Genomic DNA, 27731 nt, shown 5'->3' with positions numbered 1-27731 from the left:
ACCCCATAGTACTGGTGGAAAAGAAATATCGAGGGAAAATCCATGTTCAGACCATGTTCAGTGTGTCGTGACACTTGCACGATGGAAGAACACACCCACTTGTTGGTGCCATAAGAGCCACTGAGAAATTATTGTTTTAGCTGGCTCATTACAAGTCGATGGCTGGTCACCTGGAATAGCATAAAACTCTGGAGCGAATAATTGCCCGATTTTACTGGCCAGGAAACTGTTTTAGACTTAGAGCTTTTTATTGTCATTGTGCAGTTTCTTGCACAGTGAAATTGGGTAAGTGGAGAGCATAGAGCCGCTGTATCTGTGCGCACCACCATCTTGCATTTCTTGTATGTTTGGATATGCGCCGATGGTGTGCGTCCAATGGTGTCAGCTGGTGAACCAGCTGGTCATTCAAAAAGCACCTTTATGCCCCTCACCATTAATGGAGGTCCCATTTGAGCGCATTGGCATGGACCTCATTTTATCGATGAGAAAAAGAAAGTCTTTAGTTCAGCTGTTGTTAACTGATCTTGACTTTGTTAATTAAACACTGCAAACCTGCCTTCAGTGTGTCCTGTACATGAGGTCATTTAGTACACCACAGCACGGTGAGTTTTTTTGAGCTGATGAAGTTCAGCCAAAACAGGAAACTTGCAGCAGGAGACAGCAACTCGTTAAAATGTTATAAAAGGTACAATGAAAGATTTTCACCCTACAGGGTTGTCAATGATCCAAGGATAAATGTCTAATTTGGTAAAAATTTTATAAGCCATTTCTGGAGAGACTGCAGTGGAAATGTTGTCACTTTTGGACTTTGCTACCTGCAGCTAAACATTTGCAGCTAAATCATTTATTTAAAAGCAGAAGCTGCAACTGATCGAGGGAATATTTGTCTGAAAACTTAAACTGAACTCCAAGGGTACCATTGCTCCAGCTTACCATCTTTACCTGAGTGAATCAGTTTGTTGAACAATCTAAATGATTCAGAAACTTCTGTGACATCAACTTAACTAAGGCTCATTACAAATTTCACAAAACACTGCTGAATACTTTTAATATTTTTTTATTAGTTATTTTTGTTTTTGTTGTTATTTTGATTTTAATAAAACAAAATAAAATAAAGAATTAAATCATTTCTTTGTTTTTTTTTTAATTTAATTTATTTTACAAATAAATTAATAATAATATTAATAACAACAATAAAATTAGTGCTGTCAGCGTAAACGTCATTAGGTAAAATGACGTTAACGCTGACAGCACTAATTTGTTGTTTCCAGAGAGCAAGCCAAACACTGGTCCAGAAAAGGACGATCTCTAGTAGATTTTGTTTTAACCTCCTAGGACCTGGTGTCCACGTATATGTAGACATAACATTTTGGGTTGTCTAGACCAAAATACAAAATTTTGCTCTTCAAAAACCTGATATCCACTTATGAGGGAGGACATTACACTGCCACTGTTCAATCGAAATTTAAAATGAATGTCCTCATATGTGGATCTCATTCTTTTGAGAAACAAAAAAAAGATAGTCCGAATCTGATGTCTTTGTTTTTACATTCATCAGGTCCCAATCAACCCAAATGGCACAGAGAAATTAAAAATGCATGCCATGAAAGTTCAGGTCTTAGGAGGTTAAAAATGTCCCTGCTGATGAGACCAGTGAATGTGGGGCGACGGTGGCAAGAAAAAACTCCCTCCTGGAGGAAGAAATCTTGGGAGGACCAGGCTCTCTGGCAGGACCCTTCCTCCTGAGGGCAATACTTACCTATACTTGTCCTCTAGTGTGCGATGGTGGGCTGGGACGACTGCTTTTCCTTCTCAGCATGACGATGACCTTAACTTCCTTCCTTCCTTCCACTTCCTGTTTCAGAACTGAGAATGAAGACAAAACTGGTTAACAAGGTAACAGGACAAATTCTCTCACTTCAGGATGAGATGCTGTGTCTTCTTACGTTTCTCTTGTAAAACAGGATGTAGGCCGACTGCTGCTGTTCCTCACAAACTGCAGATCCAGTTGTGTGGAGCACCTGTGCGTCATTATAGGTGAGCCAGCGATCTGATGTAGAGTGCTGACTCTCCTCAGGATGGACAGAACTACAGATGTAGTGTCCTGAAATCACATTAAGACAAATGAATCCAACTTCTGGAAGTCAACTGATTCAAGCAAACAGTGATTTTGACTTAGTGCTTCTTAGAACATCAAAAGCTTTTGTGTGTGAGTCCTTCACTGAAAAGTAGCAAGTTTTCATTTTCTGTTTGTCACAAGTCTGTTGTTTTACCTGACTCTGTGCCTCCATAATGACTGATGATGCTGACAATACTATAACAGCCACCACCCTGAGAAGGAACAAATCCAAAGAGTGTTAGTTTCATAAAGTCTCACATCAGTGCCACAATTAAGCTGATTTGCTGAGGCTACGTCCACACTAATGCGTTTTCGTTTGAAAACACATCGTTTTCTCTCCGCTTTGACCTCCCGTCCACACTGAGACGGCGTTTTCCTCAAGGAAAAACACAGCATCTTGAAAACGCTCTCGAAAACGCATACATTTCAAAACGGAGTTGTCCCGTCGCAGTGTGGACACTCGAAAACGCAGACTTTCTAAAACGATGACCCATTTTAGTCATGTGATGCAGTCATGTGAGCAATTAAACAAAGATAAGCCGAGTGCATTATACAGCAGTTGTTTTGATTGCTCTCAACTTTGACAGCCCTAAAAACGATTAATATCAGTTTGTACATGCTCCGGATAGCTTTTCTTCAAATTCTGTAATTCTCACTCACTTTTGCGCATGCGCAGGACTGGAACATAGGCGTTTTCGGCCGTTTCAATGCAGACGCAAAACTATTTGAAAATGACTGAAAACGCTAGTGTGGACACGGAGTTTTCAAATCTATCCGGGCTAGTGTGGACGTAGCCTGAGACGTTCTGCAGTCTGTTTTTACCTGATTGGATGGCACCACCAAGTCCCTCTGCAGCCTGACGGGGTCATCCACCTTCTGAATCTTGTAGGTTTGTGTAAAGCCAAACCTCTTCAGATGCAAGATCAGAACTCTGGCAGAAAAGAAAAAAAACACAAACAAGGTAGAAAATAAGAAGAATGAGTGTCAAACACAAACAGAAGATGGGAGAAAACGACTGCTCAAATATTGTCTCGAAAAACTCTGATATTTGATGCGCCACAGTTTGGAAACCTGGTCAGTCGATCAATTCTGATGTGACCTTACTCACCTTGGCAGTGTATCAAAAGACGACTTCAGTTCTGAGGCCGTCCCTCCACAATCACAGCGATATTCTATTTCTTCTTCCTGAACAACAGCACAGAGAAAACAGGCTTTATGGTAGAAAGAAATCTCAACATAACACTAACAAAAAAGGTGTGTTAAGATCGCTGATACGACAACTCTATTGGAATTTGTGATCTTACCTTCAAGTATGTCTCTAACATGTTTATCACAGACCCCTCTGGAACCAGGTCAAGAGACAAACTGGTGAATTCCTCTTGCTGTGATGAGTGGTGACCGCAGCTACACATTTCAGGAGTAACGTAGTTAAAGTAAAGATCAGGTACGTGGAAAAGAGGTATATGAAAATATTGCAACCAGCTCTGCGTTTCTGAAAGACAGGCTTACCTCTTGCATGTCCTTATGTTCTCCATTTTAAAAATGTGATGGTCTTCTACTGGGCAGGTATAACTTTGGCCCAGGAGAGCTGCGTTCCTCTCCAGGCGAGGTGTGAGCCTTTTGACCTCATTGAGGAACAATGTTAGGAATTCATGAGCGTCCTGAAAGAAAAGCAGAGAGATTTAAAACAGTACATCAAAATCAGAAGGTAAAGCAAAAAACGAAATGTCCAAATAGCTGACGCACTTTCTGTGCACTGCCGGTGTATTCGGCAGCTTGATTGCTGAATGCCTTCTTAAAAGCTCTTAGGTGGTGATCTTTAAGGCCATAATCTGTCGACTCATGACAGTCCCTGACATCAATAAGCCTTCTGTAGAAAGGAAGGGTAAACAGACATTTCTGCTGTTAGATCTCTTTGTTCTTCAGGTGTTTGAAGAAAGTAGAAGGTTGACGTAGCGCACCTTAAGAGCTGAGCTTCTGGATCTGTGCTCCACAAAACCCCCTGACGCCTGATGTCTCTTATGAACTCCTCAATGTTGAGGAGGCTCTGCAGGCAGGAGTTCATGTAGCAGGTGTTTCCGATGTTTGGAAACCTGACACACACGCGCAATGTTTACAGTATCAGTGTAAAATAATTCATTTTCTCCACTTTGACAAAGTGACCTTTGATCTTTGTGCACCACGTGTACTCACCCGAAGCGGTCTATAGTCCCAGTTTGACTTTTTATTTTTTTCCCACCGCGTGCTACACTGCTCCAAAAAGGTAAAAACACAAACACAAAATTAGGAAAGATGTCAAGATTCTGAGCAGTGTATGTGCATGTATGCATGAGCTTTGACGCTGAAACATTTTGGAGGACGTCCAAAAGTAGTAAAAAAGATGTAAATACACAAGGTGGAAGACAAATGCCAATAAAAGGGAAATAAAACAGCTCCAACTAAACCACTGCTATAAATATCTCCAGCAGCATTAAAGAGTGGCGCATTTCTTTACCTCTGATGAGACGTAGAAGGAATTTCCTTCTCTGCCACGTTTTGTTTGTGTAATTTCTGTTTAGAAACAAGAAAACCAACATCAGTAATGGCATAAAACAAACATACCAAGGGAGTCTCTCCATGAAAAGTGTCCAGTTAGAAAATTTGGTATTATTTCATATTATTTATCACTTTAGTGAGCTGTCAGCTCATGAAGCAGATATATAGGAATATCTTTAAATAAAATAAAAACAATTTATTCATGCTTTAAATTGAGTTTTAAAGTTTGTCCTATGAAATACAAAATCCTTCATTTGGTTGTGATCAAAATTCAGTTTTTACAGAAATCATCCATGAAGCTTCATTAAAAGATTCAAAAATGCTTATTTACCATAAAAAATATTTAGAGAAACATCCTGCAAGTCCCTTCAAACTTACCTTTCTGTGAAAAAAAACCGTTTAAACATCTTTGAACTTAATTTGAGGACATGGATGTGCTAAATTGCTCTTAATTCTTCGCATTTAACTGTGATGAGTAAATGCTTGATGACAGGGACTCTTTCCATAAAACATACCTTCCAGAATTTAAAAAGAAACCAGCGACACTTCTTTTGTGTCTTCACAGTGCTGCTCTCTGCCTCTGCATCGCTGTCAGTTTGCTGCAGAGGACGAACAAACATAAGTTTATTAAAAAAGTAAAGTCACTTTAAATTAACAAGTGCAATTTAAAGAGAAAGTGCATTTCATATGTTTTGAGTAAAAGCAAACCGAGGAACAGCAGAAGTGTCTCCATTTTCTCTTCTTCTTTTGACCATTTTCAGCAACAGAAGCATCCGGGATGCTGATGAGGACAAAAGTGTAAATGTTATTTTTCAAAGTGGAAAATTTTAACAAGGAGTACATGCTGGAGATTGCAGATAAAAATTAATAACTGTAATGGAACAAAATCATGTATTTTGTACATTTACACTCTACATTTTCAAACGCTAATCTCTGAATCAATATAAATTATAGACAAGACTAGAAGTAGTAAAAGATGTAAATACAAAACACCAATAAAAGGGAAATAAAACAGCTCCAACTAAACCACTGCTATAAATATCTCCAGCAGCATTAAAGAGTGACACATTTCTTTACCTCTGATGAGACGTAGAAGGACTTTCCGTCTCTGCCACGTTTTGTTTGTGTGATTTCTGTTTAGAAACAAGAAAAGCAACATCAGTAATGGCATAAAACAAAGTATATGGTAAGAAAATACAATATCCTTCATTTGGATTCAAAATTCAGTTTTTACAGAAATCATCCAAGAAGCTTCCTTAAAAGTTTCAAAAATGCTTATTTACCATAAGAAAATATTCAGAGAAACGTGCTGCGAGTCTCTTCAAACTTACCTTTCTGTGAAAAAGAAGTTTAAACATCTTTGGACTTGATGTGATCACAGCGAAAATCTCCTCAGCTTTGCAAAAGTTCAACTGAAAACAAGCAGTCAGAGGTTGTATATTTATAAACTTTCAGCATAGAATGTTCATACCCTGAACAGCAAACATCATCATTATGATGTATGGGGCTAATTTGCATATTTTGGAATGTATGCTCATTTGAACTGTATGGCACTCGTCTCCAAGCAACTGCTACAAAATACAGGTCAAGTCAAGTGGCTTTTATTGTCATTTTAACCACGTGCAGAGGTGCTGTACAGAGTGAAATGAGACAGCGTTTCTCCGAGACCCTGGTGCTATATATGACATATACGGACTACATAAAGTGCAGTGTGCATAAATTGCAAAAATAAACAAGACAAAACAGTGCAAAACTAGACAGAACAGGACGATACAGACACAAGACAATGGAAATGTGCAAAATGCTGAGTATTGTGCAAAAGTAACTAACGTATGTGAAGGTGTGCGTGTGCCAGTGCAGTCACTGAGTGTTCAGGGGTCTGACGGCTTATGGGAAGAAACTTTTCCGTAGTTTGGTAGTGAGGGCCCGGATGTTCTGGGACCTCTTTCCAGAAGGCAGCAGGGTGAAGAGTGTGTTTGAAGGCTGTGTGGGGTCCTCCAGCGAGCGGGTGTTATAAGGAGGGGAGAGGGACTCCAATAATCTTCTCAGCTGCTCTCACAATCCGTTATAGAGTACTGCGATCTAATGCGCTGCAGTTACCATACCAGACAGTGATGCAGCTACTTAGGATGCTCTTGTTAGTCCCACTGTAAAAGGTGGTGAGAATGGATGGTGGGAGATGGGCTTTCCTCAGCTTCTGCTTGAAGTAGAGACGCTGCTGGGCCTTCTTGGTTATGGAGCTGGTGTTGAGGGAGCAGGAGAGGTTCTCCGCCAGGTGGACACCAAGAAATCTGGTGCTCTTGATGACCTCCACAGAGGATCCATTCATGTTAAGTGGGCAGTGATCCCACTGTGCTCTCCTGAAGTCAACAATCTCTTTTGTTTTGTCCACGTTCAGAGACAGGTTGTTGACTCTACACCTCTACAGATGGCCCGCAGTGCAACCCTTCAGCTTCCTAGTCCTATATACAAATTTAAAGACCTAGGAGACTTACTTCTCGTCACAGAGTTGTAGCATTCACAAGATTTTCAGAAAACTTGAACTCAAGGTCAAGGTCACTGATATTCAAACTGACCCCAGAACTTTAGTAGATGCACCAATGGTATCAATTCAAAATCCTACGCTTCTCGTTCTCGAATTATTGTCTTGACCAAGCTGAGTATACAATTATGAAACAATCATTTTCCATTTTTATTTCACTATCTGTAACTAAGACAAATAAACAGTATTTGGGACACAAGTCACTATTAAAGTGGTTAGTGAGACTCCACATCTGATAACAGTATAACACACTGCTTATTTATGTAAAATTGTCACTGAAGGGTGCCATTGCTACCATGCAGTGTTTAAAATAATCCACTGTCCCAGTTTGTGCTCAGTGTGCATGAAATGCTTTACACCAAACTCCACTCAAAAAATTTGCCAATTTAAATATGTATCATTAGCAAGCAAGCAACCACACTATAAGTGCCCACTGTTAATTCAACAAGCTGTTAATATTAGATCCATTTCAGACAGTGGCAGTAATATTTTACACTGGGCAGCAAATCAGCACAGCAGGATCTTTCAGAGTGAGACAGAAACTCTGTGTCCTATTTTTTGTTAATTTTTAATAGCTCTTGCACAGCCACTGTTAATGTGATACCTTTGCACCAGATACCCTCCCATGCACCCATCAGTAAAGACTTCTTTTCTAAAGTATGAAGTACTCAGATACACCTTTCTGTACTCCTTACAGGACAATAAACCACTGATAAAAATTTCTGTAGTTAAAAAGGGATATTTGACATGAGAACACTCAACCGTTGGAGGTTATGTGAGGCCTGGAAGGTGGGACTGCTGGAAAATTAAAACGTTACGGCTTGAGTTCCACAAAGCTCAAGGTAAATAAAATACCTTTACAAATTTCTTCCATATTCTTAAAAAATTCTGATAATTTCTTTAATATCTTTTAAAAATTCTGATTGTAGCAGCCAAAAAGGAAATCACAAGGTATTGGCTCTTTCCCGGGCCGCTCAGGATATCAGAGTAGAAAAATATTGTGAATAAGATTTATGTGATGGAATCTACAGTTTACAGTTTCAGTACGACTTAAGTGTGCTTTTGTCAAATTATAGAGCAGATTTATTAAGCTCCCTGCGACCCTGGAAAGGATAAGCAGAAGCGAATGGATGGATGGATTTATCAAGCTTCTGCCGCCAGACTTTCCTGAAGTCTCTTCGGTTTAGAAATTTAGATTAAAATACTCTTAGAACTGCATATCTCTAAAAGTAAAATACAAAAAGAAACCCCCAAAACACTTTTGATGAGTTTAGAAAAACAACAGAACTACAGCTGGATATTTGAATTATTTTAAATTATAATACCAAGAAAATCACAACTAAATTAAAGGCTTGAGCAATGTGTGATGTGGTTAACTGTTGTTGTGGAAGTTTTCCATTTAAATAAAGCCTGCAGACGAGCGGTGAGCGGTAGCTAACAGTCTTTAATCAAAACACACAAAGAACAGACAACCAGGCTTGGTGGAGAGCCTACATGACCGTGGGGCAGGTCAGCAGAGTCTCCCCTGAGTCTAACATGGCTCTCAGTTAAATACCTTCTCCAGGAACAAAAGGCAGTACACAGCTGTTTCACACCTTAACCTCCTAGGACCTGGCGTCCACATATGTGGACTTCCCATTTTGGGTTATTTAGACTAAAATACTCAATTTTGCTCTACAAGGGCCTGATATCCACTGATGAGGACATTATACTGCTACTGTTCTATCAAAATTTTAAACGAATATCCTTATATGTGGCTCTGATTTTTCATAAAAACAAAAATAAGGTAAAAAAAAATCTGGTAATTCTTTGTTTTTACATTCATTGGGCCCCAATATGCCCAAATATCAAAGAGAAATTAAAAATACATGCTGTGGAAGAGTTCGGGTCTTACGAGGTTAAGGTTCACACTCCCTTGCTACCTACCAGAGTCCTCAAAGAGACAAAAGTTTCTTCCTGTGGAGCTGTCTGCTTCCCCCAACTTCCTTACTACACCCCCACCATTTGTCTTATAGTATGAGTGTGAAACATGTTAAAATCCAGTGGCACCAAGGCATTATACAATAAAATAATGTGATTAATACATAAGTAAAAGAAATTCCTATACACTGTCAACTGTGATTGGTGTGTGCGAGTGTATTATGCTCAAGGAGCTTTTAACTGCACAAATGAGAAGATTTGTGAAGTTTAGCTTCAAAATGTGTTTTTATATGTTCATTATGATTTTGAAATATGCACTTGTAAATAGCTTTCTGTATGTTTACATTTCTGTGTGTTTGTGTGGAGCAGGGATTTGTGAGCACTCAAAATTCACACAGTGCACACATTTGTAAAATCTTTTTTTTTAGATCATTTTGAGATGTATTATTTCCATAAAATATGCAACAGCCCAAAGAGAGTTTTACATGCATGTTTTTTTCTTAAAACCAAAACTCACTGAAGAAAATGAGTCACTAGTCCGTGCTGTTTCTTGATGTACCCGTGATCTTGTGGACTTATGACGGACTTGAGTCGCAGACCAAATATGGTTCAATACAAAATATGCTCAAAGCAAGTGAATACCTTATTTCTAGTGACGACTTGTGTGGACTTAGTACCTTACTTACTACCTTAAAATACGAGTAAACCATTAAACAGGAGTAGCTACATTGTCTCACCTTGTTTTGTTTTTTCTTCTCACATAATAACAAACTGCTTCCACCTAAAGTTAAGAAATTAATCTGTGGGTTGGACCATATCAATAAAGCCATTTTTAGTTTCCCATTTACACATTATATATATTTGAATATTTTTAATATGTTATGTTTCATGGGTCATCTTTTTAATTTGCTGGTCTCTCAGAAAGGAAACTGTGTAAATTAAACTTTAAACTGAAGTCTATTTGTCAGCTCATTATTCTTTGTTGCGTTTTTTTTTTAGGCTTTAATAGTTTTAACACAATTGTTTTTTGTTGTTGTTTTTAATTACAACATAAAGATCAATTTACAAAAGATAAGTACAGTAATGTGGGATCAAATAACAAAATCAGCGTTACGCAAAAATTAAAAACATGTATCTACACTCATCATATAATGTTTTTGGCACTGTGATGATGGAACAAATAGCCAAAACAAATAAAAAGTAATTTCAATGAAACATTAAGAAAGGCCGACTGGAAATAAACCATAGCTGACTGTAGAGTCCAGGATAAGCAGACAGAAGATCAAGTGACAATCCCAAAAAATTATAAAGAAAAATGAAAAAAGAAACATGTGTACAGGGCTCAGGAGATACAGGAGGGGAAGACATGTGCGAATCATAATTTCACCTAAAATTTCAAACTGTCATATTAACAACTATTATATTAATTATAAAATGTGATTTTCATACAGTCAATTTGCTGTCATGATTTATGTTTCTGTAACTCAAGCTTTCTAATCATCCTGTTTGAATCTATAACTTGGCTTTAGTCTGTGCTGCATCACAACTCAGGTGAGTTTTGAAGAAATCCTGGATCTTCTTCCACAGGTGGATCTCAGCTGCTATGTGGGCCTTGGGCTCACCTCCCCACAGCACTCGTTTGCCTACACCTGCATTGAAGCTGGAGGGGCAGTGGGGTGCATAAGGTGGCTCCAACATGTGTCCAGCTCCAGGGTAAAAAACAGTCTCAAAGTTCTCCTTCCCATGATGCTTAAGTCTCACTACCATTTCATCCATGTAGGCTTCGCTGTCCCAGTTGAGGTCGTCTCCTACAACCGCAAAAAGAAAATGGCTCTTGGCTCGTTCAATGGGGATCAAGCTGCCCTTATTCTTCTCTGCCAGGGGATCTTCAAGAGCATCCTTTATGATGATTGCACCTGACTCGGTGGGAATAAACTTGCTTTCGTCAAACAGTATTGATGACAGGATCTGCCGTTTCTTGTAGTAGAGAGGCGTGACCACATTGGCGTTACAGGCATTCATGCACACTATGGCCTCGACACCTGGCACAAAAGCAGCGAGTGCCAGTCCGATATTTGCTCCCTTGCATCTTGACATTATGCCAACTCCTTTACTGCCCACCTGTGAAATAACACAGAAATTAAAAGGCGATGCAAATCTATAAAACATTTGGAGCGCAGGGCTGACTCTACCTGTCATTATTTTCATTTTTGTGGACTACATATGCATATTACCATTACTAAATAAATAAACACATTCATATATGCACAGTGAAGCTATCATGATCCGGGTGAGTGGCTGGAAACTTCTACCAGGGTCTTGAGTCTCCTTGGTATCTGGCCCTGGGCAGGGCCGTCATATCTCCAACAGCTTCACTCACCTGGAGCTGAGTTGAGGCAATCAGGCTAAAGAGATTTAAGCCTTACACTGATATTCCCTCTCCAACAGTTTGTCAACTACTTCATGTTGGTAGCTGGCTCTAATGCTCCATGTTATTTGCCAAGTGCTTTTCTTACCTTGTTCTCTTGTGCCCTAGCTTTTCCCGGAACCTCCAAAACCCTTACCCCCAAATTAAGCTAATCTCTTGAACCTCGGATAACCCAGCTCTTCTCTGGAAATCTCTCCGTGCTTCACCTGCCTGCCCTCCTGCCATCACACTCCTTCGGAACCTACGGAACTCAGGTCAGCCATCTCACACCGTCTAACTCACGCCCCCTCTCCCTCCAAGCATCTTTCACTCCACCTGCAAGTAAGCAAGACATATAGCCATGCTCACCTTTTCTAGTACTCCCCTTTTACCACAGTTCTAACTCCACGCTCCTCAGTGTGATCGCTCTATGTACCAAGCCATGCTACAGTTACCCCTTCAAGCCCAATTTCCCCCACTTGGCCCCATGACCACGTTATCACGCTACGCAGAGCCGCTGTTACATTCTACAGTCTATTCCTCTTTTGGCAAATCTCTCAAGCTCCTCCAGATTTTATTGGCTTCTAGCATGGACCTTGGTTCACTTCACACTGCAAATTTTTGTTTGTTCTCGTGATTGTCCTTTTTGAGACTACAATTCTAGATTCTAGTGTCTTGGCAGTAGTACTGGGGTCTTTAGACACATCTATCACTAGTTTTCTTTCTAGAGTGTTTGAAATCTTTTGCTTCCTACCCTGCCAAGCTTGTTCTGTACTGTGTGACTCTCTTGGCTGAATTTCTTAACTTTGCATATTGAAACTTGGAAATGCTGTGATAACTTTGTATATCTATTTCTTGCTTAGAGATCTTCAACATTTCTTATTCTATAAAATTATAAAAGGATTTCTTCTGTTTTTGGGGTGATGCGTTCTCAAGTGACAGCTCAAACATTGCACAGCAGTGGCTTCTACTATCAATAAAAAGGTCAATTTTTCAGGGGGCTGATAATGTTGATCTTGAAAATTATTATATGTTAGAAATTATTATGTTATTGTGTGATAATAGAAACAATTCATGTTTTCTCAAGAAGATTTGTGCGATTACAAAAAATATGTCGTAAAGCTGAGGCTTTATGCTCTCTGAAATTTATTCAATTATCTGAATGAATGTAAATGAGAGTATTTCTGAAACTCCACTTAAGCTAATTAAGATCCCCATTAGCTACAGGAATACAGCAGATATTCCACCTGGGATCTACAAATTTACTCTCCTCTCTGAGAATGCACAGAGTATAGAAACATAAACTTTCCTTCAGTATGAAACATCTTTCTGCTGTCTGTGCGCACTAGAGCAACTCACCTTTGGTTGCTGTTTTAAGAAATTCATTGCTTCTTCAAAGTGGTCCAGATGTGTCTCTGTGATATTGTCACCCTTCTTATTGTACACCGCCACTGAGAGAACCACAAAGCCTTTGTTAGCCAGTAGACTGGGTCTTGCCTCAGATACTGAGGTGGGCAAATCCAACACAGCAGGAAAAGGACCTTTTCCTGGAAGAAAGAAAAAAGATTCTAATCAGCAGCAAGTCATATTTTAAATTTTATTCTTAATTTCTCTGGAAGCCAGTGAAGGGACGCAAGAATAGGTGTAATATGTGACAGTCAGCTATTTTTTGTTAGCAGTCTTTCAAACAAAGGTCTTGCTGCATTCTGTACTAACTGGACATGAGTTGTGGAGGACTGAGAAACGCACCTGAAATGTGAACTACAGTAAGCAAGGTGGGAGAAAATTAAAATTTGAACTAGAAGTTTCAGATGACTGAATGACAGTTAAAGTTTAATTTCAACAATGTTGATTTAAAAGCTGGTTAATGTTAAATGAACTAAAATGAACATAGAAACCTAGGAACCACCTCCAGTACCTGGAGGAGTGAAAAGGACTCCACGGATGTTCCCTTCATTGACGGGAACCCTGGTGACCCCATCTCTCATCAGAAGCCTCTCATTCATCATCTCTGCCAGTAATCTGCCCTCCTCCTCATGCACAGAAAACTTCACCACCTGGGGGTTTATGGCATTTGTCTTTAGATATATTTTGTGCATGGTATGTGGCCTCATGGAACACAGCAGACCCATGGGTTCTACTCCAACGTAGCTCCCACCTAGCGAGGGGTCTCTTTTCAGGTCGACCTCCCCACTGCCATCAGCCCTGTAGGTGGCCGAGGAGCTGAACACCACTCCCTTGTCATCAGTTAATTTGGCTCTCATGTTGACAACCTGCCTTGGCCTCAGCCCGGCCACCTTCACCTGAATGGGCTCATCAAACATACATTTGATGCTTGGCAGCAGCTTCAGTCTCACTTGAGAGGACATCTTTTCTGAAAAAGAGAAAAAGATTGGACTTTATGAATGTAAGATAAAAAGTCCCCTTACACAATACTTTTTGTAAGAAATTTCAGAGACAGATCGATCCATATTACATTACATTATGTTTATTAATTACACCAACAACCCACTGTCCCAGTTTGGTCTCTGAGTGCAGGAAACCCAAATCCAAACTCCACTCAAAAAATGTGCCAGTTTAAATATGTATCATTAGCAAGCAACCACATTACAAGTGCCCACTGTACTCTCTGTCAATAATGTTAATACTAGATCCATTTCAGACAGTGGCAGTAATATTTTACACTGGGCAGCAAATCAGCACAGCAGGATCTTCCAGAGCGAGACAGAAACTCTGACTATTTTTTGTTAATATTTAACAGCTCTTGCACAGCCACTGTTAGTGTGATACCTTTGCACCAGATACCCTCCCATGCACCCATCAGTAAAGACTTCTTTCTAGTTAAGTAAATGGTTTGCATGGATTTCCATTAAAGGTTTTTTTTATGTTCAGTACAATTATTCAGTCACTCGTTGCACTTCAGGCAGTTTTGATTCCCGTTTTCATGATCACACAGCCACTTCAAAAGGTAAACACCAACTTCAAAGTGATATTTCTCTTCCATTGTTTACAATTAAACTTTTAAAAACAAAAAATTTGAATAGATGTTGATTAGGACAAAAGGTCCCAAATCCATGCCATCAATGCATAGTCACAATTAATTAAAAGTTAATAAGACTTGCAAGGTGGTAACACAAGCTGACTGGAAATAACAGAGGCACAAAGAGTCCAGGATAATCAGGAAAAAGTGATCCAGTGATCCAGTCCTGCCTGGCAGGATGATGTGTTCACAGAATTTGATATATATTCTGTCATGCAATCAGTTAAACCAGGGATAGGCAACTCCAGGCCTCGAGTGCCAGTGTCCTGCAGGGTTTAGATCTCACCCTGGGTCTCGCACCTGAATCAAATGATTAGTTCATTACCAGTCTTCTGGAGAATGTCAAGACACGTTTAGGAGATAATTTAGCAATTTGAATGAGCTAAAACCTGCAGGACACCGGCACTTGAGGCCTGGAGTTGCCTACCCCTGGGTTAAACTGTTATTGATTTCTCAATGTTGTTCACAAATTACATTCTCTATACCCTCAAAGCAGTCCTGCAGCTTTGAGGGTATTCACAAGACCGCCTTGTGAATATGGGTCTTTTAACAAGAGGAATATATCTCCACGTTGGGTGAGTGTTGAGTAATTACATATGAGAGCATGAGGGTGGGAATGGATGTTTGTATCTGGTCGGGTATCAGACGCCACCTCTCTGGGGGCATCTCGGGCCCTCCAAGGTATGGAGGCCTATCTCCCCCCACCACTTCCCCTGCCAGTGACAGACGCCCTCAGACATCGGTGCGTTGGTGGTTCTTTGTGTCCGGGGATGGGCGCCCAGGTACACACCGACTCACTCCTTGGTGGCTGCTTGTCGGGGCCTGGAGCCTGGGGCTCGCTCGGACCACTTCGGGGGTGGGGTGCCCTCAGCCTCTCGGCCTGGGGCTCGGTCACTCAGGCACAGCTGGCTGCCAGCGGAGCTCACGGGCACGTCACTGCAACCCCCCCGGCTTCTGCTCCGCGGCTGCTGAGTGACCCCTCATCTGTGACTCTCGTCAGCTCTTTCTGGGATAGTGGCGCGGCTGCCCCTCTGTTGGTCTTCCTTGGTCTCTTGTGTTCTGGGGGCCTCTGGATGTTTGGAGTTTTGATCTCCTCCATACCTGCTTCATGCCCTGGTGGATGGGGCTGTGGCTCCCCACACCCTCTAGCACAGCGGTCCCCAATCCCCGGACCGGTACCGGTCCGTGAGTCGTTTGGTACCGGGCCGCGAGAGTTGAGGCTCAGGTGTGAAATGTATGGTTTTCAGGGTTTTTATCGTTTTTCAGCGTTATTTTGTTATCGTTTTTATCGTTTTTATCGTTAACTCGGTTTTCCTGGGTCTTTTCACGTGTGTTATGAATAAATCTTCTTTTTTTCGGTACCGGTACTAGTTTTATTATGTTGTATTTATCCGCAACACCTTAAAGGTCCGTGAAAATGTTTTTGGGCATAAACCGGTTCGTGGGGCAAAAAAGGTTGGGGACCGCTGCTCTAGCAGATCATTACATGAAGGAACCTTTTAAAAACAAGCGCGTTCATGCTTACAGGTGTACACACGGGTGCTCACACACACAAACTACACCCTTTTTGGCTCCTACCTCAAAGCACACTGTGCGCTGTTGATCTTACGTGCTGCACAATAATGTTTAATATTTAGTATTTACCGTTATATTCCCATAGATCATCGTGATGTTGTTTATTCTATTGCTCTCGTTTTCTTCTGCTTGTTTTCTTTTTTCATTCCCAACAGGTGAAATTAAAAAAAAGTATCTACTGTTATCTATTGTTAGCTAGTTTATTGTGAGGGTGTTGTTTTTAGATTAGATTGGATTAGATTAGATAGAACTTTATTAATCCCTCGGGTGGGTTCCTCTGGGAAATTCGATTTCCAAAAAAGCACAGCACCGACAGAAGTTACAGAGTTACAGAATATTATATATATATACACACACACACACACACACACACACACACACACACACACACACACACACACACACACACACACACACACATATATAAATACAGAGACAATATAAATAAAATATACGAAGGGGATAAATAGAATAAATAGGAATAAAAAATAAAAATACAAGTGAATTGCACATTTCAAGTATTGAGGTCTATTGCACCGTTGACTATTTACAAAAGTATTGCACAAAAGGTATTGTACAGTGAGGTGCAGAGGCACTACAGCTTAGTTGTTCCCCCCTCCTTTGTCCTCCTGTTTCCCCTCCCTCTCCCCTCCAGAGAGGAGTTAAACAGTTTGATGGCGTGTGGGACAAAGGAGTTTTTAAGTCTGTTAGTTCTTGTCTTGGGGAGAAGCAACCTGTCACTGAACAGACTCTTCTGGTTGTTAATGGCCGTGTGCAGAGGATGCCTGGCATTGTCCATAATGTCCATCAGTTTCTTTAATGTCCTTTTCTCTGCCACTGTCACCAGAGTGTCCAGCTTCATGCCGACCACAGAGCTAGCCCTCGGCCCTGTTTCAGGAAGCCGGTTTAGTGGAAAAACTGAGTAAGTATACCCTGAGTTAACGAAAACTCTGGGTTTTCGGTTTCACAAAGCGAGTTCAGCTGCAGCCTGAGTGAGTCACTATGACGACACACGCCGTGAAGCTAACCTGCCCCCTAGCAGGTTTACTACAACTAACCCTGACTGTCTCCGCCCCTTTGTCGGAAACCTGACAGTAGGAAGTGTCAGACATGGCGTGTCCCTTCCTTGAAGAGCCAGTAGATCGTGAAGCCCAAATTCTCCGCAGAGCTCTCCGCCGGGAGAGAGTGATCAGAGCGCGTTTGGACATTTTATCATTTCCTGATGATTTTCTGTGTGAACGTTACCGTTTTTCAGCACAATCTATAATTTATTTGGATAACATCCTCAGGCCATATATTACGCATGTGACACATCGCGGACATGCTCTCAGTTCTGTACATATTATTTGTATTGCACTTCGGTTTTTTGCAAACGGGAGCTTTCTGTATAATATTGGTGACGCTGAGCACGTTTCCAAGGCTACCGTCTGTCGGGCAGTCAGGAATGTTACAGTTGCACTGAAACGTCTCCTGTACTCGTCTGTGGTGTTCCCCGGTCATAGACCCACAAGATTCATCAAAGAGGGATGCCACAAAATTGCAGGTATCAGGATGACCAAAACTTAATTTATGATGTGGTGATACTTGAACTACTACTTAAATTTTACATTTATTTTCAGGGTTCCCAGGCGTGATTGGCTGTACAGATGGCACTCACATTCCAATCATTGCTCCTTCAGTAAATGAAGGAGACTATGTGAACAGGAAGTCTTTCCACAGCATTAATGTACAGGTACATAGTTCCCTGTAGCATGTCAAACTAACAAATTATTTCATTATAGTAATGGATGCTAATTTGTGTTCTCTGCACTGTGAAGATCATATATGATGCTGCCAACATTATCACAAATGTGGAAGCCAAGTGGCCAGGCTCTGTCCATGACTCACAAATATTCTGTGAATGTACACTGAGCACAAAATTTGGACATGGTGAGTTGAAAATACTTTAAAATATATAAAGACCAATTGCTTCAGGGACATTTGAACTGAAGTGTATCCTTCTGTCTTAGGAGAGTTCACTGGCTACTTGCTTGGTGATAGGGGGTATCCATGTTTACCCTATTTGCTTACCCCTTACTCTGACCCTGAACCGGGCCCACAGCAGCGATATAATCTGGCTAATTGCAGGACAAGAGCCAGAGTTGAAATGACTATCGGAATGCTTAAGGCCCGGTTCCAGTGCCTGCAAAGACTCAGGGTCACCCCAGAAAGGGCATGTGACATTATTGTGGCATGTGTGATTCTTCACAACATTGCCACAATTAGAGGAGAACACTGTCCTTCTGAACCAAACATCAGCAGTGATCCAAACCATGAACATCCTGACCCTCCCACGGACATACAAGATGGAAGAGCAGTCAGAGACACCATATGTCACAATCATTTCTTTTGACCCATCACCTCAACATGTTGAAAGAAGAATAAACAGATTTTTTGTTCAACTGGCTTTATTGGTCGCCTGTATTTCCTGTACACAAAGTATTAAAAGATGTAAACCTCATAAAGTGTCTCTGTTGCTTCCTCCTCTGTAACAGCTGTCAATGTTTCTTCATTATTTTCCTGTAGTAAAGAAATAAACAACATTGCTGTTCTACTGTAAACTCATATAATCTGTGGAGTATTACTCACAACTGCATGTTGGTCTGGCTCAACAGGAGGCTGCACCAGATGCAGTACACCATCAACTGATAGAATATGAGGTTTATACAGGTCACTTATAACTTACAAGGGACCAAATGGCAATTAACAAACATACCAATCACCTTACACTTCATTGTCATTATGCTCTCAAAGACAACCAAGACTGAGGGAAGGCAAAATCAGTAGGAAAATAACTTCACTACAAAATAATCCATTATGGTAAAGAGTTTATCAAATGAATGAGCAGCACTGCAAAGGTGACTGTGAAGAAAGGATGTATGCACATCATGTATTATTTTGAATTTACCCCCTATGTAGGCACTTGTGTCTTGCGGGGTTATTGACTCAGAGGATGTCCCCGCAGAGATGCCTTCGGCCACAGGGCGCCCACTGTTTTGGCTGAGGGCCAACTGCTCAGCCTCTGTGAGTGGTGGTGGTGGAGGACCCCCACCTGTTTTTCGGGCCTCCACTTTTTTTCTGTTGGCTATAACGGGTCACATTTGAGCATACAGAGTAAGCAAATATGTACTTGTAATGTGCTCAGATAATTTCAATAAGTGCTTACAGAAAGAAAATTAATGTAGCCTCTAACTGCAATTGATTTACATCGGACAAACAGACCAAGCACTATGGCTCATAATACAATTACACCTTACCTGTTTGGACTATATTTTTATATTTCATTTTTACTTGCTGCCAGGCACGTTTGGGGCCTGTTGGGTTGCACCTGCGCTCACATCACATCACAAAATAAAATGTATAAAATAACAAATAAAATAACATATGATAAAATAACGTGTTAAATGGGTGGAAATCCCTAGATCAATGTTTAAATTAACACTCACGCATTGACTCTGTCGGCTATGTTTTGCCATGCATGCTCTCTTTCTTTTGCAGCTGTGGCTGTGTTACTTTTTTCCGCGGAATTTGCATGTTATCGGCATATGCTGCCATCAGAATTTCGGCCTCAAGCGCTGTGAAATACATTGACCGTGCCTTTTTTCCCTCCGTCTCCATGGTGACTCGCTTAATCTGTGCTCCGCTTATCAGGGCTTTATGTATCCTCGTCCGCGCACTTCACTTGGGGTTGACGCAACTCCGCGTTGATTGAACTAATTGTTATCAGCCTTTCTGAAACCGAATATTCCGAGTTGGACAGTTCGGGGTTACTCAACCGTGAGTGTCGTTTTTCACTCTGAGTTTTCTAAACCGGCTTCCTGAAACAGGGCCCTCCTGATCAGTTTCTCCAGCCTGGATGAGCCTGGATTTCTCCAGCCTGGATTTATTATGTTGCTCTTTGTTTTTTTTTCTTCCCCCCTTTCTCACCATCTCTTCTCCCCTCTATTTTTCTTTCTTTCTCACCCTCTCTTTCTTTCACCCTGTCCTATCCCCCAGTCATGTCTGTCCCATCTTTAAAAAATGAAAATAAAATAAATACATAATTATAATAAAGGTCAGTTAAATAGACCAATATGGCAAAGCCACGATGATCCACTTGGTAAAGTAAATCCACTTGGCATCTTTCTTGGCCTTCAGACAACAATTCTGATGGCTAAAAATCCAAACGGGACAGGCAAAAATAAATAAATAAATAAAATAAAATAAAATTATATATATATATATATATATATATATATATATATATATATATATATATATATATATATATATATATATATATAGACCTCAATACGTAAATTATCACTGTACTGTAACATGTACAGTACTTGCAAAATAGTTTTCCATATGTTTACATTGCTGTGTATCTATGTGGACTGGAGCACGGATTTGTGAGCACTCAAAATTAACTCAGTCCGCACATTTGTATATCGTAGATTATTTTCAACCTTTCGAGACAAATGTATCTCCATATATGTGCAACAGCCGAGAGTTTTACAAGGATGTTTTTTTTTTCTTAAAACCAAAACTCACCGAAGCGAATGAGTCTGGTGGTTGGTTTTGTTTCTCGAAGTACCCGTGATCACGCGGACTTAAGACAGACTTGAGTCGCAGCCCAAATATGTTTTAAATTCAAAATACGCTCAAAGTACGCTTCTGGTGACGACTTGTTTGGACTTCGCCTTAGCCAAGTATCCCAGAATGCATTTCAAACGAAATTCAGAACTGGAAGTAAAGTTCTGAAAAAGCACTGTTTCTAGTGCATAAAATAGTGCGACGATTTCGGCGAGAATGTAGCAACATTAAATATCCGGCCAAATTATCAAAATATTACCTATTTGCAAAAGTTAAGCACAAGATATATAATTTTTTAGGATATATTATATATATATATAATGGGTGACGTTTGCTTTTCTGCAGTGGTTTATTCTTGAGAAAATCGGTTTTGCAGAGTTTAAAGTCAGCCTGCAAAAAGTGTCTGATTTTATTTCACTTTAATGTGTTGACATCGGTGTTTTTACCCACCACAGTCGAGCCAGCCGCCGCTTGTTAACCACTTAAACGTTCGTGCGCTTCTACACTGAGTTTTAGGGTAGTATGTAACATGTCGATCTGTTCCTGGATATCCTGAAAGCCGATGTCAAATCAGCTCCAGAAATGATCATATTATATTTCAGCTGTTTTCAAAACAAACGGTCTGTAGGTAAGTTTGTAGATTATTTTAGAATGCAGAAAACAGGTCATTTTAACATCTGACCTGATTGTTTTTGTTGAGTTAGCAGCATGATCCTTGAATACATGTACAAGAGTAACATAATATTTTTTAATATTATAGTTCATACAGCACACACATGTTACTGAAAGGTTACAAGTCTGTTGATTGTTCAGTCATTGACTAATCAGTCACCACACTGAAGTTCTTAACAACTGATTTGTTAAGAAGTCAGTCCACCGTTTGCTCCAGTCTTTCCAGAGTGCTTCACACTGATGGTCCCTTTAAAGTCGAGCATTGTGCAAGAATGAACTTTGCATGCCCTGGACTTTCAAACTATAGTCGGGTTCCTGATAAGTGGATACAAACAACTCAAAACGGTGAACTGTAATTGTCGCTTAACAGTAAAACTGGGTTGCAGTGTTTGTGAATGCAGCTTTATTGAAACTGTATAGAAGGTGTGAGAAGTTATTATAGAATATTACTGCTTACCTGTACTAAAAGAATGGAGCCGGTATATTTCGCTCTCAGATTGCTGCTTTACTTGAGGTTCATAGGATATTTAAAAGTAGAAGGCAACACTGGTTGGTGATGGAGATTGTTGGTCAGACCTAGAAACTGTATGTGTGTTACAGAGCTTTTTCTGGCTTTTCTTTTATTCTTGCAGAGGATGTTGTGCTTATTTTACGGACGATCTGATTTCCTCGTGTCAGCATTGTTCCCACATCATCATAATTAATGTTGTTCCAGGTTCAACATTGCAAGTGACCAATCACCTTCTTGTGACGTAATTCCTTTGCGACTTCGAAATACCCGTCAATTCGCCTGTCCGCCGAATTTGAAGTCAATTTAGGATACCTTCCTTTAATAAACGGTAAGCATTATACATATGTTCCTCACTTGGCTTGCTGTTTGTTTGCTAGCGATAGGCTACTTGACGACAGCATTAGCTAACCAGTGTTCTCTAGACCAGCGTTCCCCAACTTTTTGGGTGTTTCGTGGCCCGGGGGTTGGGTCAGGCAAAATTGCAGTAGCTTCCCTGATCATTTTACAAACATAAGTGAAGAGCATCTGGACTAAAAGGCCTAGACTTATGGTTGTGTGCTGAATCTATGAATCAAACTATCACCTGGAAACATAATTAACTGGTCCATAGCTGTGAAACTGGACATGAGTTCTTGATTCTATGGAGATTAACAGTAATCCAGAAATTTACAAATTTGTCCTGGTACATCGCGTAGATGTTGTCCCAGGGACATCGCGTAAATGTTGTCCCTGGGACATTGTGTAAATGTTGTCCCTGGGACATCATGTAGAATTTGCCCTGGGACATCGTGTAGATGTTGTCCCTGGGACATCGCGTAAATGTTGTCCCTGGGACATTGTGTAAATGTTGTCCCTGGGACATCATGTAGAATTTGCCCTGGGACATCGTGTAGATGTTGTCCCTGGGACATCGTGTAAATGTTGTCCCTGGGACATCGTGTAGATGTTGTCCCTGGGACATCGTGTGATAGCTTGTAAATAATGGAATGAAAATTATTGATTGTTATTAACTTGTGAAAAAGAAGTGTAACAAATCCACATGTTATGTTCTTACACCCTTACAGAAACTGTGACTCCTTCACAATGTCAGGTAAATGTCAACTCATGTTGAATAATCAACCAATCAAGCCTTTTATTATCACATGCAATGTTACACGTACAACTGCAATGAAAATTTCACCCCCTTCTGACCATACATATATTGCTTAAACATCACATTGGGAAGACAGGTCGGAAACAGTTAGGAAGGTCAGAAAACAATTTAATTAATAGATGAGGAGGAGAAAAAAGAACTACAACCAGACAAAGCTCCTAGAAGACTGAAATGGATGATGGTTGCAGCATGCAAAAAGAAAATGATATCTGTTGACTACAGCATATGCTTTCTCACAGATTACCTTGTGGGAGTAGCTGGACCAAACTCTATTGGTATTTCAAGTTTGAAATCCCTGTTTGACCAGACTAACATTTCAGATGAGGTACCTCTTGACATAAAAATCCTTTTATGTTGTCATAAAACTAATGTTAAATTCTGCTTTAAATACACTTTATTGTACAATTTACTTAATGAATCGTATTCCTTAGTTCTGTTTTTATTTATATGTATTTATTTATTTGTTTTATAAGGTAATAGATGGCCTAATCTATTTGCAGTGTGAGGTATGTTGAAAAGCTTGTTTGATCATAATGACATAGCATGTTTACGTTTTTTGTAATGTATTTGAAAACATAGGTGTATTTATGTTATTTTTATAGAATTTCCCTCACATTTATCCAATACCAAGCCAAATCACTGGAAAAATTTTGGATGGGTCCACAAGAGCACAAAGTGCATACTTTTTGAAGGTATGACTTGGACTGTGGTAACTATGTTCTTATCACAAAGGGTTTATAAGTTGCCACTATAAACAAACAGCATTTTCCAAAATTGAAGCCTTGTCAGAAGAACCTGAAAAATACCTTTCTGAAACCTTTTCTGTGTAAAGACTTGTTCAAAAGCAATGCACACAGATTAAAACATTTCTGTCTTGGCCAACTGATAAAGAACACCAAAAATTGAGTGGTGCGTGTTGAGTCTGTGGTCTTGATTTGTTTTGTACACACTATAGAAATTAATTAATGTAAACCAAAAATGACACTTTCTATATGTTTGTGTATCTGCAGAATTAATTACAAGTCTCACCTGACAAGCTTTTGCAGTTTTGCAGTGTCATTCTTGACAGAAAAACATACTTGTCACATTATTTTTATTTCCAGAAAAACATCTTTCAGATGTATGAGAAATTGATTGGAGCCTGTCTGGAAAACGGCAGCCACTGGACCTTGTTTGTAAGTTGCACAGATTTTGCACTCTCTCTAGTGCATGATACTTTTCAGTGTCCCTCATTAGGAAAGCTCAAGGCCCAAGCCTACCATATCCATCTTTTTACAAAACAGTTTTGTGACATACCCAAGAGGACCATAGTCTATATGAATTCATTTGGCGAGTCGGAGGTCAGAAAAAGTGCGGTGTTGAAAAACTGGAGGTAATTAATTAACATATTTAACATAACATATTTAATTTAATTGAAATCATTACCGAACGTGGTTATTGATTTCTCTATATGCTTTTTATTTGTAATAACTGCGATCTCTCAGCTCATTTGCTTCAGCAAGAGGCTGCGCTGGAGAGTGGACCTTGTCACATGTGAGCCACCCACATCAACAGGATGGGAACTCATGTGGAGTGCATGTCATAATGGTACTGAAAACTATAGCTTTAACCTATATAAGTAATGTTTACATTTTTGCCTATTCAGTTTTTAAAGCCTTAGAGGCAGGATGGTAAAATCTCAATTTTTTTTGTAGATTGAACCATTTCAGCAGTAATGCTTTGCTTTGGTTGCTCTGTTTTTTTTTTTTTTTCTCGGGGGGGGGGGGGGTTAAAAACAAACAAACATTTCTTTGTTAATCTAATTCTTTTTGTTCTTTTTTTTTTTTTTCTTCTTCGTCAATTATTAGTTTGCCCAATCTCTCATTGACGGTAAAACACAAGTGGAGGAGTACAACACTGAAATCACAAAGCTCAGGTCCCGACTTTGCCACTACTTATTTTCCTCAATAGGTAAAGATAAAATGAGCTGCCTTCTTTTTCTCTAACATTGGAAAATGTAACTTGTACTTAAACAAATTATATTTTGCAGATCGAACTAGGAAGTGCAGTCAGTGCTGGTGTGTGATTGCAGCCAAAGACCGGGTACACTATGACATGTCCTTAGCCATATAGATTGTTTATTTAATGGACTTTGTTCATTTGTTTTTTGTTTGTTTATTTCTTCTTCTTTTTTTTTTTTTTTTAAATTCACAGGTGAAGTGCCAGAAATGTGGTGCATACAAGCACATGCGTTGTTCAAAGTCTGTTTGTGGCATCTGTATCTTCTGTGAGAGTAAGTCACAATATAACTAAACAATGTCCAAAAATGTTTAAAGTGAAATTTTTTTTCGTAATTTTGCCTTTGCACACCAGGACTGTGTAATTAAAGTGGACGTTTCAAGATCCAGTTTTTACACAAAACTATTTTAGACATAACTGTGTCGTATTGTGGGGATTTCTCTTCACAATTAAATTGATATAGTGCTGTTTATATCATTCTTCTTTATGTAACAGCACAGTGCAGCACAGCAGAGGGAAAGGAGTTGTGCAGCATAGTGGGTGGCTATACAGGAGGAGCAATAGAAGTAGCCAGTGAAGAATGTCATCAGGGAAAGCATCAGGCAGCGAATGACAAAGGAAAAGTTCCTAAGGGAGAGAACATCTGCAGCAAATCGACAAGTAACAGTGAGATAGGAAGACTGACAGTCAGAGATGAAGGTACACAGACTGAAAGAGATGAAGGTACACAGACTGAAGACAACGAAAAAGAAGCAGAAGTATACGGCACAAGTCTGAGTACAGATAATGCTGCTGCTGATGATGTTGACAGGATCGATGCAGATACAGAATTCCAAACTGATTCAGAAGGAACTAGTACAGTTTACAGAGTGCATGGTCGCTTATCTGTACCAAGCTCAAAAAAGAAAACCTACACAATAACAGAAGACGAGATCAAGCGCAGAATCAACGCAGAGAACATGTCAGTTCATGTTTTCAGAGGTTTGATTGGGGTAGGTATACATTTCGTGATTTTGATGTCACCTGAAATAAATCCGGGTTACTCGTATCAATGAAGTGACAATGTGGCTGGAAATTGTGCATTTGCTGCAACATATACACAATTACACCATGTAAACAAAAGCATTTAACTTTGTGCGCGTGTGTGTCTCTCTCTGCTCTTTTGGTGTTTGCACTTTTTCTTTTTTAGGGCCGTAAAGCCAAACTGCCCGCAATGATTCTTGACAGGCCTAAGAAGGCCAAAACTAAAGTAACAGTGTTTAGTGTTCTGAGTGAAGAGGAGGCTGGGGAGCTAGCCCTCGGGTTTGCCGGAAGATTGGCCTGCGATGTCACAACAGACATGGTCTGTAAAGGCATCGACCATTCAAGTGCTGATATGACAAAGTAAGTTAGTAAAACAATATGAAAGTTGTATCTTTTTTGGTATTATTTGTCATTTCCCCGTATTTGGGTTATTGGTGTAACATTGTTAATCTTACTTTCTAATAACAGACAGACTCTTCTCAAAATCCAACACAATCTTAAACATGAGCTGACTGATTCCTCAACCTTCAGTTTGCTGACACACACCTTTGGCCCCGCTGCACTGGATTCTGTCATTTCATTCCTGTGTGAAAAACTTGATCTTGTCTCTTAAATAATGAAACCTTTTGTGACTTTTGTTTGTTCTGTAAATCAGAATCTTGAAAATTGTTCATTGTTGTTCTAAGTTTGTGTTAACTATTTGGCAAAAATGATTGGTTCCTAATCCAAACAGCATAATGACTGTTCTAACACATATCTTAAAAATGCTACAAAGAAAGAAAATTATCACATATGTTTCAATATGAATGTAATTGTGTCACACTCGGTTTGTAGTAACTTTCCTGTTTTATTTTGAGTTTTGGTATGTTTACACTGTTATTTTTATTTCCCGTGTGTTCGTCTTCCCTTATTAGTTTTACTGTATTTAATTAGTCTGATTTAATAACTTATAATTATTTACTTTCCAGTGTTTATATATGCTCCTCGTTTGGATTATTGTTTGTTTGAGTTCTGCCTGTCTTTTCTATTAAAGATTTGGACTTTTGGACTATTAGTGGACCTCGTAGGTTTTTATTCTGTTCAATTGGTAATTGACTGGGTTTAATTTAGTGGCCTGGAAAACAGGCCGGAGGGGTCTGGTCATTTTAACCCCCTAAGACCCGAAATCTTCCATGGCATGCATTTTTAATTTCTCTTTGATATTTGGGCCGATTGGAACCCGATGAATGTAAAAAGAAAGAATTACCAGGTTTTGTTTTTTTTACCTAATTTTTGTTTCTAAGAAAAATGAGAGCCACATATGAGGACATTAATTTGAAATTTCGATAGAACAGTTGCAGTATAATGTCCTCGTAACTGTATATCAGGCACTTGTTGATCAAGATTTAGTATTTTGGTCTAAATAACCCAAAATGTGATGTCCACATGTGTGGACGCCAGGCTGGAGTAAAGTGTTAGAGCTATTTATACCTATGTAAACTTTTATACACTGGTTTTTACCTGTCTTGTTTCAGAAAGGTTTAAAAGGGTAATGTCCACAGTTTATTTATTTGTTTGAATTCAACATATTTTATTAAAGTAATTGAGCTTGAACACAGAAAAAACTGAATCAAATAATCATA

General features: G+C 39.7%; 3 protein-coding genes across 3 annotated transcripts; 1 reads left to right on the top strand and 2 right to left on the bottom strand.

Annotated features, from left to right (window-relative positions):
- Window positions 1–1242: 1242 nt before the first annotated feature.
- LOC146687263 (ubiquitin carboxyl-terminal hydrolase 37-like) lies at window positions 1243–6094 on the bottom strand. The gene is made up of 15 exons (XM_085440086.1): window positions 5986–6094; window positions 5732–5787; window positions 5363–5435; window positions 5170–5253; window positions 4614–4669; window positions 4313–4369; window positions 4081–4212; window positions 3866–3989; window positions 3629–3780; window positions 3424–3523; window positions 3228–3304; window positions 2942–3050; window positions 2274–2331; window positions 1947–2104; window positions 1243–1866 (listed from the first exon to the last, which is right to left on the bottom strand). Exons 1-15 carry the CDS (start codon window positions 6010–6012, stop codon window positions 1861–1863), a joined length of 1269 nt encoding a protein of 422 aa, XP_085296212.1. The 5' UTR covers window positions 6013–6094; the 3' UTR covers window positions 1243–1860.
- Window positions 6095–10285: 4191 nt separating this feature from the next.
- LOC146687262 (acyl-coenzyme A thioesterase 2, mitochondrial-like) lies at window positions 10286–20839 on the bottom strand. The gene is made up of 4 exons (XM_085440084.1): window positions 20711–20839; window positions 13442–13897; window positions 12883–13070; window positions 10286–11237 (listed from the first exon to the last, which is right to left on the bottom strand). Exons 2-4 carry the CDS (start codon window positions 13890–13892, stop codon window positions 10629–10631), a joined length of 1248 nt encoding a protein of 415 aa, XP_085296210.1. The 5' UTR covers window positions 13893–13897; window positions 20711–20839; the 3' UTR covers window positions 10286–10628.
- Window positions 20840–21004: 165 nt separating this feature from the next.
- On the top strand, window positions 21005–27163 carry LOC146687261 (uncharacterized). Its single transcript, XM_085440088.1, has 9 exons — window positions 21005–22263; window positions 23000–23025; window positions 23328–24675; window positions 24936–25038; window positions 25118–25170; window positions 25282–25360; window positions 25582–26078; window positions 26276–26469; window positions 26578–27163. The coding sequence occupies exons 3-9, from the start codon at window positions 24673–24675 to the stop codon at window positions 26720–26722; spliced, it is 1074 nt and encodes a 357-aa protein (XP_085296214.1). The 5' UTR covers window positions 21005–22263; window positions 23000–23025; window positions 23328–24672; the 3' UTR covers window positions 26723–27163.
- Window positions 27164–27731: the final 568 nt, after the last annotated feature.

Source organism: Copadichromis virginalis, linkage group LG18 (assembly GCF_057382275.1).
Source record: "Copadichromis virginalis isolate Kocher_CV1m ecotype Utaka linkage group LG18, C_Virginalis_male_GT1.1, whole genome shotgun sequence".
Classification (NCBI taxonomy): domain Eukaryota; kingdom Metazoa; phylum Chordata; class Actinopteri; order Cichliformes; family Cichlidae; genus Copadichromis; species Copadichromis virginalis.
This window is presented reverse-complemented; position numbering and strand designations above follow the sequence as displayed.

What these genes read in the sequence shown, in the direction of transcription:
- LOC146687263 (XM_085440086.1), bottom strand. Translation starts at nt 6,012, where the DNA reads ATGTTTAAACTTCTTTTTCACAGAAAG. An exon ending in CCAGAAGCTCAGCTCTTAAG is followed by an intron (nt 3,990 to 4,080) that starts GTGCGCTACGTC and finishes TCCTTTCTACAG; the next exon opens with AAGGCTTATTGATGTCAGGG. An exon ending in TTATGGAGGCACAGAGTCAG is followed by an intron (nt 2,105 to 2,273) that starts GTAAAACAACAG and finishes ATGTGATTTCAG; the next exon opens with GACACTACATCTGTAGTTCT.
- LOC146687262 (XM_085440084.1), bottom strand. Translation starts at nt 13,892, where the DNA reads ATGTCCTCTCAAGTGAGACTGAAGCTGCTGCCAAGCATCAAATGTATG. An exon ending in AGTCCTTTTCACTCCTCCAG is followed by an intron (nt 13,071 to 13,441) that starts GTACTGGAGGTG and finishes TCTTTCTTCCAG; the next exon opens with GAAAAGGTCCTTTTCCTGCT. An exon ending in TCTTAAAACAGCAACCAAAG is followed by an intron (nt 11,238 to 12,882) that starts GTGAGTTGCTCT and finishes GTTATTTCACAG; the next exon opens with GTGGGCAGTAAAGGAGTTGG.
- LOC146687261 (XM_085440088.1), top strand. An exon ending in TGATTGCAGCCAAAGACCGG is followed by an intron (nt 25,171 to 25,281) that starts GTACACTATGAC and finishes TTAAATTCACAG; the next exon opens with GTGAAGTGCCAGAAATGTGG. An exon ending in TCAAGTGCTGATATGACAAA is followed by an intron (nt 26,470 to 26,577) that starts GTAAGTTAGTAA and finishes TTCTAATAACAG; the next exon opens with ACAGACTCTTCTCAAAATCC.